This window comes from Ruditapes philippinarum, unplaced genomic scaffold (assembly GCF_026571515.1).
Source record: "Ruditapes philippinarum isolate M1 unplaced genomic scaffold, ASM2657151v2 ctg265_1_1_1_1, whole genome shotgun sequence".
NCBI lineage: Eukaryota > Metazoa > Mollusca > Bivalvia > Venerida > Veneridae > Ruditapes > Ruditapes philippinarum.
In genome coordinates this window covers 722,440-739,429 of record NW_026855197.1, presented here as the reverse complement: position 1 = coordinate 739,429, position 16,990 = coordinate 722,440, and the positions used below count along the sequence as shown (strand labels likewise).

Here is a 16,990-nt window from a genome sequence, read left to right as displayed (position 1 = left end):
TAATGCTAAATACCATGGTATTTTTCCTTGTTAATATTGTATACATATTATATATGAGCCGCGTCACTACAAAACCAAAATAATGGTTTTGCGACCAGCATGGATCCAGACCAGTCTGAGCATCCGCGCAGTCTGATCAGGATTCATGCTGTTCGCTATAAGTTTCTCTACTTGTTATAGAGTTTGTAAGCAAACAGCATGGATCCTGATTAGACTGCGCGGATGTGCAGGCTAGTCTGGATCCATGCTGGTCGCAAACTCATTATGTTGGCTTTGTCATGACGCGGCTCAATTGATTTTCTGTGATAATAAATGTGATATATTTACTCTAGTTATTTCGTGATGAATCATTCAACAAGGGAACAAATGACATATCCAGTCTTCTAAATATTCTCTATCAACTTACATTATATAAGTGACTGTGAACTTTTATCAGCCATTAATGACCTTTATTGGGAACAATTTAATATTTTTACATAATTCTGTCTATTGGTTCTAAAGTTACATCATATTAGCTGAGTAGGACAAGTGTCAAATGTGAGGACATGGGATTTGTGAATCATGTTTTACTGTGACGATTTATTGGACAAAAATAATTGTTTAATGTCATTGTTTCAAATGATTTGTTTAGAGTTGTCAGCAATTAGTTTGTGAAGATATTGCAATTTTCTCACTTCTTAGTGTGCTATGATAGCATATTACTCAAAACAAACAAATGCCCTCACTATACCTATGTGATCCCTTCCAAATTCAGTTTGTTCAAACTTTGCTGTATTAATATTGGTAGACAAAGTACAATCTTTTACCTGTTAATATATATATATTTATACATCGGATCCGAGAGGTAAATTTTAGAGTAAAATAAGAACAAAAATTGAAAAAATCGTCTGGAATTCGGAGTAGACAGGTTCCGGATCCGAAAGGTTTTTTTACTATTGAAAATAGAACGAATAAAATTGGGACCGGACACTTTGTGCGGATAAGAAAGGATTCCGGATTAGAAGGGTTCGGATTAGCAAGGCTCCACTGTACATACATCTTCTTGCCAAAACTTGTTCTTTCCTAATTCCATATACATTCTCTTTGATCAGATCGTGCTGATTGTGCTAATATTTGTTTATTCTCCTAAGACTTGTCCACCTGGACTTTTGAAAAAAAAATCCTTGTGAAAATCTGCATTCTGATATATTAATATTATGATTTCTCTTCTCTTAGGATCTTTCAGTGTCTGCCTTATTAATGAATCTACCATATTACCTTTTACTCTGTCAGTGTGACTTAATTGCAAACACACACAAAATTACAAAACCATCTTGGTGATCTCTATATAGAAAAATATCCCAAATACTAACTTTTTTCAAATTTTACTTTTAAAAAACAACATATAAATCACAGCAAATTTATTTTCTAGTTTTGCAAAATGTTTCCAATTGTAAAGTACTATATCAAGATCAAAATCATACAAACAAAAATTCAAAACTAATCCCAACTAGCAACTTTTATGCTAAAATATAAGTAATTGGCAAGGCTTTTTGGCATGCTGAACAGTTTTTAGTAGTTAAACAATAAATCTTTTCAACTATATATATTTCTGTAAACATCTTCATTTTAACACCTAATACCTGTGCTGATGACAATATTTTCATGAACTTTATTTTGCACTGCAATACAGTAATTCAATGTCTGTTTGTTTTTTCTCTTAGATTTCACCATACAGTATAGTGATATTAAACGCAATCGGTATAATATTGCCCTTTATACGAATATGAATTTATATAGTCATAGTACCGTAATACCGGTGTTCTTAAATTTTAGTTTTTTTCCTAACGTATAAATTGGAAGTTCCAAATATAGGTTATATATCGTTTCCGCCTCCGTTTCTACAGACATATTTGTTTAATCTTGTATGTTGATTCCTCTTTTATCTTATGCTAAGAAGTTCAATGAGCATTAGTTATACGTTTTATCTGATGTTATTACTCTTTGATAACAGAAAGGAATTTAATAAAGTTGTTTTGTCCCATAATCGATGCTTAAATTGTGTTACCATGGTAACGAGAATACTTTCACTGTATTTCTCTCTACATCAATAAGTGTCATGTTGTATTGAGATACAAGCAGTTTGTCCGAGTTTGGAGTCAACACGATCTTGTGTGGGTTGTTAACTCCTTCCACGATGACGTCACCCATGATCTCACCTTCCGTGTTCACCATCAGAATATTGTGAGACTTATTTCCCGCCACAAATAGTCGGTTGCCATGCAACGCGATGCCTTTTGGCAGTTTGAGCCCGTCGTAACGTATTTCCCAGAGCTTCTCCCCTTGTGTAGTCAAGGCGATCACTGTCTTCTTGTAACGGTCAGTGACGTACATACATCCTGCTGTTCTGTCAAGGACAATGTATTCTGGGAAAAAGAAGAGGTTATGACCTACATTATCTTTACTTATGACCTTCAGCTCGCGCCCATCACGTGACATCAGCTTCACACAAGGGGGAGAGTCGTAACAGCAGACAGCAAGCATATAGTTGGAATAAGAGATTCCCCAACATTTTGCCCCAGTCTGAATTGCTGCCAGAATGGTTATATCTGACTCCCGTACCTGCATCAGTAGGAATCTCTTCTCCCTTGGCAGTGTTACTGCAATCTCACTTGAAGAAATGGCGGTAATATCAAACGGACGGGCCGACAACACTCGCTCACCAACCCAACGATAATCCGGATCGTAAAGCTTGATTTTACGATGAACTTGGTCTGCCAGAAGTATCCGACCATCATTAAGAATTTCAGCGCCAGTAATACAGCAATTATCACGGTCCTGAGCATTCCGAACTTTAAAATATACTTCTAGTTTGCCCTGTGGAATATTATTTCTCCGCTCTTGTATTGGAACTGGTGTTATAGAGGGGGATGGCGGGAAGATCTTGAGGTCGCTGTCAATATTTCGCGTGTCCCTTTTCTGACGATGGCTCTTCTTGGGTGAGTTGGACTCCATCGATTCGTTACGCGATTCAACAATTCTTTCCTCTGGTATTAGAATGGTGTCGGCCCGGACTGTGTATGGTGGCGGGATACGGACTTCTTGATGGGAGAGAGAAAATTTCCCCATCTCTTTCAACGTACCTAGGAAGATTTGCAAGCTCTGGTCTGGAGAGAAAACAAGGAAAACATCTTTCATATGCCTTGATACTTCCTTCAAACTCTTCTCGCAGAAGTTCCCCTCTCTCCTCGCTTTATTGTAGGTTATCAATACATCTGCGTCCGTACCATGCGTCATCGAATTTTGCAATACTGCTGTGGCGTTCTTAGTGGTATTAACAAGATCCTGGGTGCGCTCGATTTCTCGTTGGAACTGGATTACCTCTGCTTTCTTCAGATCTTCAAGTTCAGCTAACGCTCTTTCCTCCTGTGAAGAGAGTATATCATTTATTTGCTGACGTATACTAGATATCTGTTTCTTTACATTACTAGCGGCATCTTCAATAGTTTCCACGGCGTGTTTTCGGTTGTCAAGGATACGAAGACCCCAGCTGGTCTGATGTTTGAGCTTCTCCATCACGCTTTTAGCCTCGTCGCGTTGTTTGGAAGCTGCCTCGGAGGAGCTAAGAATACTCGTACAAAGTCGATGGAAACCGGTTGCACATGTTGAACAAATTACCTGAAATTGAAGGATAATATTACTGTTGAGCGTAAAAGGGGGTTTGGCCCATTGTCAGTTTATTACATAAGCGAACTCCGTTAGAAAATCCACAATATTCAACGATAACAATAATTTCAATTGTGAAATGTTATATTACATGATACAGAAGTGATAACTATTAAATGTGGTATTTTTGTCATAAGTCTGATATTTAATTGGTGGAACGGAAACTGTTCCTATTTATTCATGACTAAAGTATAGCTGTTAAGTCTTTTTCTTAATTTCATTTTACTCAACGAACCTGCGCGTGATCCTCGCAGTAAAAATCAAGGAATTTGCCCTCGTGTTCTTGACAAGGTGTCCGCAGCAACGTACTCTTGATAGGTTGAAGTTTGATACTGGCAATGTCAACCTGTTTATGGTTCCTCGAGATCTTCAGGCTGCTGTGCTGGTTCTCACAATCTTCACACATGGCTTCACCGCAGTTCTCACACCACGTGACCGCCAACGTGTTTTCTCCGCGTGTATCACAAGGATCACATTTCCTGCCCTCGGATCTTAACTTGACAGCCTCGATTAAACCAATGATAAACTGGTTTTGTGGTAACGATTCCGCCCATGTACTTGGTCCTGCAATAAATGTATATAAAGATTTAAGAATACTCTCCATTCTAGGATAATGTCGTACTATCTTAAAAACACACGCAAAGCTCATCCAAACTCGCATGTATAAATATGCACGATACATACATTAAGATCATATCTAGGCAGGTGTGACAGTGAGTAAAACGTAATTCTTTTACAGTTTCTATTCATTTCTTAGATAACATGTACTGTAAAATTAAAGCAACTCTATTCTGCATAGAATATTTCAGAAAATTACTATATACGTGGTTAAATACATAAGTTTAGACAATCGCATCTTGACGGCCTTAACGTCAATCTTTCGTATAAGGACTATGTGACAAATTTAAGAACTTTTATTAGTTTCAAATACCTTGTAAAACATTTGGTGAATCAACAAACTGATGACATTTCGGACAATCGAACCCCTTTGGCACGTGTACACCTTTCGTGTTTGCGTCGATGTGGTCAGATATACAGGTCAGACAAAATGTGTGTAAACACGGGAGAGAACGCGGGTCGGCATACTCCTCAGTGCAAATAGGGCACGACAGAAACTCCTCACTCACGTGACCTCCTTCATCATTATCCTCCATTATATGTTCTTTTATCCAAATAAATGCAGAAAATAAGATCTGCAATGATGAAAAATGAACAAACACATTTATGTTTACTTTAAACAAGGCTTATGTATTTTCTTGTACAGTAACAGTCGAATGAGATTCAACGAAATCAAGTGTCTGAATGGTTAAAAAATCTGGGAAACAAAGTGATCCCTTGAAAGCATTAGGCACAACAAAGTTACAAATGAAAATTGCAGACTAGGTTTGATTGATTCTGTACATGAGGGATAATGAAAAGTGCAACATCCCCCATGCCCACCCCCCCCCCCCCCCCCCCCCCCCCCCCAGCACCGACTTGAGCGGTACTCAATTTGCAACACTTAAAAGTGCAGGAAAGTCATAGGTGATCAAACCCCTCGCTACTTCACAGATAGTTCGACTCCCGATTAAGGCACATTACATAATGTAAAGAAGTTATCTAGACAATGACTTTAAACACACGTGACTGCTCGTGACAAATATGCACGTGAACAATCGTCTCTGATCTTCCTGAACCAGTTAAAGCTGGAAATACGTCATATGACCTTAACACTAACCGTGTGACTGATATGCATACTACAAAATGAATAAATACAAACTTCTTTAAATTGATAACTTTACATCAAACTTTCAGATCACTTTTTATTTAAAAATAAACTATACTGAAATAAGAAAACATTAAAAAGAAATCAGAAATAAGTTTTACCTTCTCGAGTTAATAATTACTAAAATCTCTTATTCCACCATTTTAATTAGAAGACAATATAACAATCCCCTCGTCGTTAGGGAGAGGTGTTTGATTTCTTTTGTGACAGTTTAGAAAGCCAATAGAATAACATGTTATATTTATTGATCTTTATTTTCTTTTGTTTTAAAAAAATGTTGTTAGTTTACTTTTGAAAGTGAAACCATTGTCGCCATTGTGTAAATTAATCTTTAGAAAAAAATGTCCGACAAGGATTTTTACTGTTAAATAGTTTTTCTCCTTATTTCTGCACTGTAAGTATCTTTACATTTATTTTATCACTGAACACCATATTTCACAGATCAGCTCGAAGTTATTCTTATTTCTAATAATTTGCCTCGTTAACATAGTTATTAAGTAATTTAAAACGCGAGTTGAAATGTCAAGGGGTTTGAGCAATTTCATGTTCTTGATTAAAAACTTTTTGCCATAAATTGCAATCAAAGTGTTCATTACTTTTTTCCTAGTAATAGAGAAATGGGAGAATGCTCAGATTTCTGTTTTACGATAAAATTATCGTATTTGTAATAAGATCATGCCATATAACACTGTTATTAAACTGTTCTTTTTTTTACAATCATATTTGTAAGTCTATCCTCTGAAAATGAGATTACATCGTTTTTAATTGAATGTTGATTTTGTTGTTGTTGTTGTTGTTGTTTCTTTAATAACTTGTAAACACGTTTGAAAATGTTATGCTATCATAGGTATGTATGCACCCTTTACGATGTTTGTGACATTGGCATAATATCATATAATATATAACAATATTACATGTTTGATATATCATATCGTAAGTGAGTTTTATTAATACATCAGACCAAAAGTTCCTTTTCCTTTAACATGTTTATATAATATTCTCTGTATTTTTTGGGGTTAAATATAGATATATTTCTGACTCAATGGTATAAAGAAACTGATAAAGTATCAATTTCAGCCAACTTTTTTGATACATATTATAAAGTTGCCACAAATAGGATTCAAACCAACAATGACAAGGTCCATATACCAAACGTTACCACAGCTCGCGGCGAGTTTAAAGAGCCAACTTTTTAAGTTTATTACTTTCATATATTTTCAATGAGTGAAATAGACATGATTTTAAACAATGATATTTTTATCAATATAGGATTGATTTCAACTGTAGTTCAAATGAGTGGTTTTAAACAAATACCTGTTTACAACAAACTTTTTCTGTTTAAGATCAAATATCAGCATACTTATAGGCATTAATTCAAATGACTAATTAAAGTTCTAAATTCTGTCACGGTTAGCAAAACATTGCGTACTACAGGGTAAGAAATCATTATTTTGTGACAGACAATTTTTCAACTGTTTCGCTTTTCACTGAATCGTGTCTAATATTTAAGCAAAATTACTTTAAATTATTAAGTTAAAAAACTTTAATTTAAATTTGTAATTTAATTAATATATAATACTATATTTCAAAAGGGGAATCGCCCCCAAATGACGAAATAAAAGTTTTAAAAATTTAAATTCATGCAAATTGAAAAAAATGAATAAATTTTGCTTTGGAAAAATTAATTAAGATTCATTGAGCCTCCCCTTAAATTTAAAATAAAAAAATTTAATTTTCTTCTCTGGTACAAAAAGGTTTTATAATGTTAATTAATAGATTTAAACATTTAGGTGCTTTCACGTGAAAAAGTAGCTTAATATGAAAGATTTGTATATTTAAAAAATGTTATTTTAAAATGGTATTTTTACTTCAAATAAAAATAGCTAAACTTTTACTTAATTTTCCAAAAAAAAAGAAAAAATTGGTTAAATTTTTTGGCAAATGGTACCATTTTGGAAATACGAAGGACACCAAAAAAAAGCATTTGGAGACCCAAAATTGGCCCTTTAATGATAAAGGCGCCCTTTTACAAAATCCCCGGCAAACAATAAAGTTCTTTTTTACAGTTTAAAGAGAAGACTTTCGCCATGGAGCGGAATTACAATACCATTAGTGAAGATTTTCTCACGTGTCCTATATGTAAAGATGACTTTACTGACCCACGTGCCTTGCCATGCCTTCATGCTTTCTGTAAAACGTGCGTCTCAGATCACATTAATCAGGTGACTAAAGGTCAAAGGGCACCTAAGGGTTTTGACTGTCCCGTATGCAAGCGGTATGTTGATGCGCCCGACCCTCATCAAGCCCCGGGGACATGGGCGGAGAGATTACCATCCAGTCATCTCATCAATAGTTTGATGGACAATGTTCGTCTGCGGAATGACGTAAGTAAATGCGACCCATGCTTCCGCCGGAAGGATAAGGTCATTGCCTCGAAATGGTGTAAAGAATGCGCTGAAGCACTATGCGAGCAGTGTGTCGCGTTTCATAAATCGTTAAAATACTCGCATAACCATAACCTGTTGGAATTTGAAGAGCTAAGACAACAGCCCATTAAGAATACTTTACCAAGACCACCATGTCCACAACACGAAAATACAACTCTTGGTTTCTTTTGTGAGGATCATCAGAAGGTCTGCTGCTCCTCGTGCGTTACGGTTGATCACAGAAAATGCTCTCACGTGACTACAAGCGTTGATGCTGCTTCTAAATATAGAAATGAAGTTGATACACTCACGGAAAAGCTACGTCATCAAAATGGTTGGTCAGCAAGAATAATGGAGAATCGACAGCATAGTATGAAGCTTCTGGATGACGCAGAAGCTCAGTTGAAGAGTCAGATCATCAGTATCAGGCAGCAGTTTGATGAACTTCTGCGCACGCAGGAAAAACAAATGCTTGATGATCTTAAAGCAATTAAAACAAAGGAGAGACATAAATATGAAAAAGAAGTGGCCAAATGTGAGGAAATGATTTGCACGACGGGAAATGCGTTAAACATCGTGAAGAATTCGATGCAGCATGGAACTGATTCAGATATTCTCATGTCCGTGAACAGTGTTAAGAAAGAAGCGAAAAATTGCGATCGCAGTCTGTCAGAATTATCCAAAACCTTAACAGACATTTTGTTAATATTTACACCAGACCGCATGTTATCACAGGTACTTGGTTCCCTTAAGGAGATGGGAAAGATATCGTTCAGCCACTCACATGTGCACGTGCAGCCTCCATACAACCTTAATGTAAACTCGAGCATTGACTCGGAACCGGAAACAGAACGTTTCACTCCAGACACGCCTATTCACGAAAAGGAGAAATCTCTGACACAGAGACGACATCTTGAAGAACGGAAACTCATCGACGACACTCCGCGTTCCTCGAGAATGTCTCAACAGTCCAAAACAAGTTCAAGAAGATCCCGGCACTCGCCAATGTTGAACACCTCGCGCAGTATGACTAACTCTAAACAAGATTCCAGACAGAGCTCTAGACAAAACTCTGTGTCCAAATTTCTGGACGATTCTCCGCGTTCGAAGGCGTCGAGGAACTCGGACATTTTCCATGCTACAATTGACGCGATTGAAGGCGAAACTACTCCGCGCAGTAACAGTCGTATACTTTCTCCTATGACACCAATGGGACGGGGCTCAGACCGACGTATCAGTGGTAACCCAGCCGCACTCGAGTTCTTTTTCAAGGTAAGGTTTCTTTAATTCATTTGTACGGTTGGTTTAAACATATTTATTCGACAAAACATTTAACAAGTGAACAATATTTACAAAGTACATTTTGGGATTGGGCAGAAAGCTACAAAGCTTATGAGCTAGTGTCCTCTCCCATTTGTATGGTTATTACCTTGTTACGTTTTAAATAAAATGACATCTTTCCATAATAAGATTATTTCTGGTACTTTGTGTAAATGTTTTTTCAGTATATTTGGTTGCCTCGCTAACATCAGTTATAATGGTACATTACGGCTGCATAAAAATATTGTTTATATATACTCACTGTGACATTAAGTAGGTAAATTGGTGTAGCCCATGTGATTGTTCATATGTGATGATGTTCTTAACATGCTAGTTCCCATATAAAATTTTTTTCCCCTTTACTTTTTTTGGAAAAAAAAATGTTTTTTGAACAAAGATTACAAATTTAAATTTTTTTTCAGGCCCCGCACTGGGTCAGGGAAAACGCGAAAAAAGTTACTGGGCAAAGGGGGCCACCTATCTGTCGGAAAGGCCCTAATTAAAAATAGTTGATCAGATGTTGAGGAAATTGGAAATTGTTTTTATCAGAATTTTTTCCTGGATAGGAGAGAAAGTTTTTCCTGGGCCCGACCTTAAAAGATTTTATGTAAAGTTACTGATAACGAGGTTTGCCGGGGCCCTTTCCTAAGAGAAAAGAAAAAACAAGTCTTTTCCCCGGGAATGAATTATTCCTTTTAGTTAATTTTTTAAACTAGGCCAGATAAGGCTTGCAAGGGTTTAAAGGGACTTTTGCACATTATTTGTGTTGTTTTGTATCATTGTAATCATGAGTTCCCTATAGCTGATGACACGGTTATAAAGAAATTAAAGCCGTGATAAAGTGAAATTTTACATACATTGTAATGTCAACAATCGATCTATGTTATGCCCCGGTCACATATTCACGGATAATGCCACGGAAGAGCTACGGTCTAATCGTTCACGGATTACTACGGAAATAGGAAATTTCGTAGTCCGCTACGTTCCAGTACGGACACACAACGGTATGAGTACGGAGTCCGTATCGGATTTACCACCAAAAGCCCCCGGAGAGACACGGATAGTTACGGACCGACAACGGTTTTGATACGGAGCGACACGAATCAGGGACGGACGCACTAAGGATACACTACGGTCTGCTACGGTATAAGCACGGGTTAGTACGAATAAGTACGGTCTAAAACGGAGAAGAACGTATTGATACGGAGAAGAACGAATTGCCACGGATCTATACGGACCTAATACATCCGTCCACAACCTCTTGCTTGCTCATTTACAAAATGCCTTAAAAGAAGAACACCTAGAAAACGAATTGCAGAGTTCAATGATTTTGGCGGAGAGGACTCGGCCTAATCGCGTCCGACCCCCGAGACACATCAGGTCCGATTAAAGTTCTTTCTTGAAGGACGCTGGATCCTCAACAAGTTCGGCCATGAGAGCCTCATACTAAACTTGAAGCGGTCTTCGTAAAAGCCCATCTCTAGTCCACCATCTCGTCTGTCTTCTCTTACCTGATTAGATATGGACTAGTAATCATTAATGAAAAAAGTTGATCAATACTGCTTCTCTTTTGATTTTAAGATTTGCTGTTCATCTTACAATTACATTAGTTATCGTGATGTTTATGTTTTAAAAATATGTAAAAAGCTTATTAATTAATCTTATTATCACTCAAGGGCCAGCCTCCGAGGCTTATGAGACACTTCGTTTTATGTACATATTTACTCTTATTTCACGATCCAATGTTTGTAAAATATGTAACATTAAATGTTATTCTATTACTTATGAATTGTAGTACGATATTAATATAAATTTACTTCTATGCATGTCATCAAGCAGCTCGACCACAGCCTCCGCATTCTGAGCCATTTCAATATAAAGTTGCAGCCAGTAAATGGCAATTATCATTTATTAAATGTTTCCGCAAATATGTCTGTTTTTTATCAAGAAGGTAGTATTTATACCCTTGAAAAAGTACATGATACTTAATTCATCCGTACTAAACAGTGGTGGACCGTACCATTCCGTACCGTTTCGTGTTGCAACGCAATAAACCGTATAAGACCGTGCTAATCCTTGCCTCTCCGTAGTACAACGTATTACGATCGTGGCTTTCCGTGACAATGCCGTATTAATCTATATTAAAACCGTAGCTTATACGTAGGGTAACCGTACAAATACGTAGTTCTCCGTACAAAACCGTGGAAATCCGTGACAAGCTGGTGGACTACGAATCAGTACGGACTAGTACGGTTTTCGTACGGACCAGTACGTATCAGTACGGATTAATACGGACTAGAACGGATACACTACGGTTGATTTTTCCGTAGCAAATTTTTGTGCATGTTCAAAAATTGTCAAGGATCGCTACGGATATACAAGGACTACTACGATTGATTACGGTTACAATACGGAGAGCTACTGACCAGTACGGGTAGCTACGGACAATGCCGGAATTAAACCGTGGCTCTTCCGTGGGCGTAGTCCGTGAATATGTGACCGGGGTATTATGTATCTGTCAAACAATACATGTAACCGTGGAATATCACGCAGTTTATTACAACCGCATATATCATTTTCATACCATCAGTAATCCTTCGTGATATCACGATTTCGATTAAACCATTAATTTGTCTATGTGAGGTTTAGAGCGCACGCTATATGTTCAGCGAAGTAATTTATTGCTGTAGTATACGTATATTTTATTTTATTTTTAATTGAAGAACCACAAATATAATTTTTGAATATTAAAATTCAGTTCGACAGACGGACTTTCTACCAACGTTCACTATCAGTACTGGCGCGAAATGTTGGGGTTTAGATTTTAACGCCTCCTACAAGAGATTCGCCGTCTGCTGTTATACTCAGCCGCCATGTATCAAGATATTCTCTAGAAGTGATGGTCGTGAAATTAAATCTTTGGCACGTGACAGAACCGGTGTTGAACTGTTCTTCTTTCCTGACTACGTTGCGATGGACAGTGCAGGTAAATCATAAAGCTACAATGTAATTCTATGAGTTTGTTTATTGGTAATCTAAGAATAAAAATTCAATTAAATCGAATACCATGGTACTGTATAGTAAGAAAGATGCAGGACATCTGAATATGGTGTAGGAATTGTGTTATTTGTGACTATTTTCATTAAAACGCGCGTGGTTAGCGCAATACATTATTCGTAGATAACAGCGCAAGGAAAACTGTGTTTTTGAATTATTTTCTCTTCATTGAAGAAAATTAATTACGACTTAAAAACGATTTGTAGTATACAGCAATCTAATTTCTGTCAGGTTCTATTTTCAGGAAGACATTTGTTTGTTACCGACAAATACAAGAAATCTGTGATAGGGTTGACGATGGAAGGCGAGAAGAGATGGGAATGTAGTTATAGTGGTTTGAAGAACCCACGTGGTATATGTGTTGTAGGTAACCGTATCTATGTGGCAGGATGCCGCTCCCACAGGTTTGTTCTTTGATGTTTAGTACTTTGTCTCGTGCAATGAAATGTTTACTTATTAACCGACAAAGTATGTCTTTTTCTCTCTTTTCTATTAAATATTTGAGGAAAGATTGTTTATTTTGTAAAACGATGCATTTCCAGTTTCATTCTTTATTTTTTGTCTGGGATGTTTTTTCTTAAACATAACTGTTCTCATACACTTGTCATATTGGACCTGTGATTCTATCCAGGTGCTTGTTTGGGTGTCAATAACATGCAAAGTTGCTTTAAATATGATCCTACTGCGTCGACGTAACTGACACTATACCCCATCACACACATATGCGGGCATGCAAATAGGAAACTGTAACTTTTGACAAGTGACAATATTTTGATCAATTTTCAGTTGTTCAAACATATTTTAATTTAATTTCAGCGTTGTGTTGCTAAGCACAGATGGTGAAATCATCGGGGACGTTATTGTAGAAGGGATTTCATTCCCCAACAAGATTTGTCTCAGTCCCCACAATGATCGTCTGTTAGTTACTCAGTTTCAAGGAACGCTTATTGACATAGAGAGAAACACAGTGAAAATATACAGACTTGATTAATCAAATTATTCCATGTGTGAACGCTCATCAAAAGAAACTTTATATTGTGTGAAAAAATATGTTACAGGAAAATTAGAGATGAATATACGGTATATTAAGTGAAATTAAATATTTATATTTGATTGTAGTAGTAATCTGTTACATACTCTTGTTGATGTATAATTCTGATTGATTGATTGATTTGCAAGCGATTGCATATCTGATTTAAATCATTATTTTTTAATTATTTGTTTGTTTATTTGTGATTTATTGCTTTACTTTCTTTTAACTGGTTGTTTATTAAAAGTTATATTGATTAATTGATTTATTAATTTATTTATTTAAATGATCGACTGATTAAATTGAGATTGGACTGTTGTTGGAATAAAGTATATTTGTTTGTTCACTTGTGGATGGATGATTGATTGATTGTTTTATTATTGATTGATTACATATGATTGACAGTTGTACTCATGACTGAATAACCATAGAATTTACTTTTGCAGCTTAACATTGATTGATTGATATATTGATTGACTGATTGTTTGACTTGTGATTGATTGGACAATTTACTGGTGAATGATTCTTTTATTAACTAATAATTGTTATCTTAATGATTGATTAATTTTTATCTATTGATGGATTCCTCTTTGATTGATATACAAAGTTTAACTGGACTTCATCATATATAAAGTTGATTGATATAGTATTAAATGAATTCTAATTGAAATGATCAGTGCAAGTAATGATTAATTGCTTTGATAATATATTTTTTGAATTAATGTCTAACTTTTTTTCTGTTTTGCTATAGAAATGTTAATACATGATGACTGTGATATTAAGTGGTATACCCATCGATGATGTAATACTTTAGGGTGAACGCATCAATAATGATTGAGATAATTTAGGTAAACGCATCAATAATAATTGAGATAATTGGGGTAAACGCATCAATAACGATTGAGATAATTGAGGTAAACGCATCAATAATGATTGAGATAATTCGGGTAAACGTATAAAAAATGATTGAGATTATTGGGGTAAACGCATCAATAACGATAATGATATTTTGGGATAAACGCATCAATAATTATTGAGATAATTTGGGGGGAACGCATCAATATTGATTGTGATAATTGGGGTAAACGCATCAATGGTAGTTTTTATATTTGGGGGTTATGCACCAATGATGGTTGTGATATTTGAGGTAACGCATCAATATTGATTGAGATAATTTGGGGTAAACGCATCAATAATGATTGAGATTATTGGGGGTAAACACATCAATAATCATTGTGATATTTGAGGAGCAACACATCGGTGATTGCAATATTTGAGGTTTAACCATCAATGATGAGTGTGATATTTGTGGGTAAACGCATCAATGATGACTTTGATGTTTTAAGTTAAAGGCATTAATAATGACTGCGATATGGGGGGGGGGGGTACATTAATGATAATTTGGATAATTGGGGTTTAACACGTCAAAGATTACGGAAATATTTGCTGTTATTTGTTGTGAGTGTCATAATATACGTTTTATTTAATTTATTTTTTGTCTTCGTTTTCTTTTCTTTGCACGCATTGCGACTGTTTTTTTAAATAAATAAATCAAAAGGATAGATGCATGCTAAAATTAAAGTTATAATACTGCTGCATGTTATGGACAATAGGACACGCGTTGACGGCGTTTTTTCTATGTTAGATTAAGTAGACATTTTATAATTTTTTTGAAAATGTTTCAATCTACATGTACAAAGTAAAAAACTGTTGTTAATTTGTAATTTTTGATATATATATTTAAAACTTGTTTCACTTACTTTTGAAAATTGTTTAGTTTTCTTCAATGATACAGTGATGTAGAAAATCTGACAGTTTGTACTCGTGTGTGTTAACAGCATTAAATATTTGTGTGCATTAATGTGTTTTCTTTTTAAATGTCCATTCATAAAAAATAAATGTTAATATATCTGTATACACATGATAGGAGTTCACATCCATATATCTTATTCCAAAATGTCATATAAACGTGTAAGCTCCCTTTCTTTTTTATGTCTCCTTGAAAAAAAATCAACATATAGGGGTTACTTTTGTCGGCGTCGGTGGCCGCGTCCCCTTTGGCTTGTCCGGAGCATAACCCAGTCACTAAAAGTCGGATTGACTCCAAACTAGGTATGCATGCTTCTTTCAATGACCCAAAGTGCACTGTATAAGAATTGTTACTATGCTCTGTGCATTTTTTTAGTTCATGCCCTTCATTAATGTTCATACTTTATTTTTGTCCGGGTCATTTCTCCTTAACTGTAAAAGCTATAGCCTTTAAACTTCATAGGATGATAGAAAGTGCAGTACTCAAAAACTGGTACTCTGTACTTCATGATTTTTGAGTTATTGCCCTTTGTTAATTTTCATACTTATTTTATATCCTGGCCAATTCTCCTAAACTTTAAAAGCAATTGACTTGAAACTTCATAGGATGATGGATCTCCTTAAGAAGTGCAGTGCACGAGAGCTTGTACTCTGCACGTTTTGACTTTTAGTTATTGCCCTTTGTTAACTTTTATACTTAATAGGCTTGTCCAGTGAGTTATTGGCCTTTGTTAATTTTTATAATTTATTTTTGTTGGGGCCAGTTCGCCTAAACTATAAAAGCTATGGACTTGAAACTTCATAGCATGAGATATCTCATTGAGAAGAAGTACAGTGAACAAGAACCGATACTCTGTACTTAGTTATTGTCCTTTGTTAAGTTTCATACTTGGTGGATATCCGAGGATGCATATCCCTACATTCCAGCTTCTGGATAATTTTATAGCATTTCTTACCCCAAGCGAACTATATGTGGATTATGACAAAGTAATGATGTATTATGTCTACAAATATTGGAATATTTCATTTATAACCGAACGCTTGATTACAGGCGTATGCATTCAATAATCGTTAGCTATAATTATCAAGCTCCTGGGTGACCAAGACTCCAAAGACTTAAGATCAATTATGTCATTGACAAGACGGAAACCAGATCACAGTTATACAAGTGGGGTTATATTAGGTTAGTGGTGTATTAGGTCAGGAAAGTAATTAATTATCTTAACAGGAGGCTAATATAATTTTAGTATTTCCAAGAATTGTTCTAAACATTAATTAGAATAGATGTAAAAATACTTATAAGTACTAGTATACATTGAGTTACAAGTACTAGTATTCATTGAGAAAGTTGCGAAAACAAAATGGACAGTTTTTGGATTTATTTTCATACCTCTTTCCTCCTTATCCTTTTGAACGCTATTAATAGTTATTACTTATCAATGCTCTTCATAATTGGAGGAAATAAAAGAATCAAACAAAACACTTGTAGCTGGGGGTTGCCTTTTAGGGCTGAGGCATCAGCATTGCAGTCACCGCGTTTATTTCTGTATCAGGCGACTAAATGGGTTCGAATAATTGGACTCTATGCATCTCATAGCTCCAGCAGGTGAAGTGCTTTTTACCCCTGGTGTTGTAAGTTTGAAACATCCGAGGTTAGCCAAAATCATGTTTCCTGTTTCGGCGCCATGTGACCTAAATTGTGTTATTGTGTTGTAAAACCAAACAAACAAACATGGAAATCAGCTCATGACACATTGAAATAGGATATTAATTAACATCATTTATCAGAATGAAAGAATAGCTGCTAATATACGACTCTAGTAAGTTATGTACAAGAAAAACCCTACGTCCGTCCCGTTTCAACCTATTGGAATAGCG

At 35.7% G+C, this 16,990-nt stretch overlaps 2 protein-coding genes across 2 annotated transcripts; one reads left to right on the top strand and one right to left on the bottom strand.

Annotated features, from left to right (window-relative positions):
* Window positions 1-1,336: 1,336 nt before the first annotated feature.
* Window positions 1,337-5,702, bottom strand: LOC132742450 (E3 ubiquitin-protein ligase TRIM56-like). The gene is made up of 4 exons (XM_060730881.1): window positions 5,572-5,702; window positions 4,637-4,898; window positions 3,941-4,269; window positions 1,337-3,657 (listed from the first exon to the last, which is right to left on the bottom strand). The coding sequence occupies exons 2-4, from the start codon at window positions 4,857-4,859 to the stop codon at window positions 2,044-2,046; spliced, it is 2,166 nt and encodes a 721-aa protein (XP_060586864.1). The 5' UTR covers window positions 4,860-4,898; window positions 5,572-5,702; the 3' UTR covers window positions 1,337-2,043.
* A 1,831-nt stretch (window positions 5,703-7,533) lies between these two features.
* LOC132742421 (transcription intermediary factor 1-alpha-like) lies at window positions 7,534-15,160 on the top strand. The gene is made up of 5 exons (XM_060730841.1): window positions 7,534-9,168; window positions 9,639-9,699; window positions 11,975-12,202; window positions 12,518-12,677; window positions 13,090-15,160. The coding sequence occupies exons 1-5, from the start codon at window positions 7,558-7,560 to the stop codon at window positions 13,262-13,264; spliced, it is 2,235 nt and encodes a 744-aa protein (XP_060586824.1). The 5' UTR covers window positions 7,534-7,557; the 3' UTR covers window positions 13,265-15,160.
* Window positions 15,161-16,990: the final 1,830 nt, after the last annotated feature.

Bases quoted from the DNA above. Each gene is read 5' to 3' on its own strand.
- LOC132742450 (XM_060730881.1), bottom strand. From the start codon at position 4,859: ATGGAGGATAATGATGAAGGAGGTCACGTGAGTGAGGAGTTTCTGTCG. The intron at 4,270-4,636 runs GTATTTGAAACT...CATTTATTGCAG, and splicing joins TTCACCAAATGTTTTACAAG to GACCAAGTACATGGGCGGAA. The intron at 3,658-3,940 runs GTTCGTTGAGTA...CTTCAATTTCAG, and splicing joins ACTGCGAGGATCACGCGCAG to GTAATTTGTTCAACATGTGC.
- LOC132742421 (XM_060730841.1), top strand. From the start codon at position 7,558: ATGGAGCGGAATTACAATACCATTAGTGAAGATTTTCTCACGTGTCCT. The intron at 9,169-9,638 runs GTAAGGTTTCTT...ATTTTTTTTCAG, and splicing joins CACTCGAGTTCTTTTTCAAG to GCCCCGCACTGGGTCAGGGA. The intron at 12,678-13,089 runs GTTTGTTCTTTG...ATTTAATTTCAG, and splicing joins GCAGGATGCCGCTCCCACAG to CGTTGTGTTGCTAAGCACAG.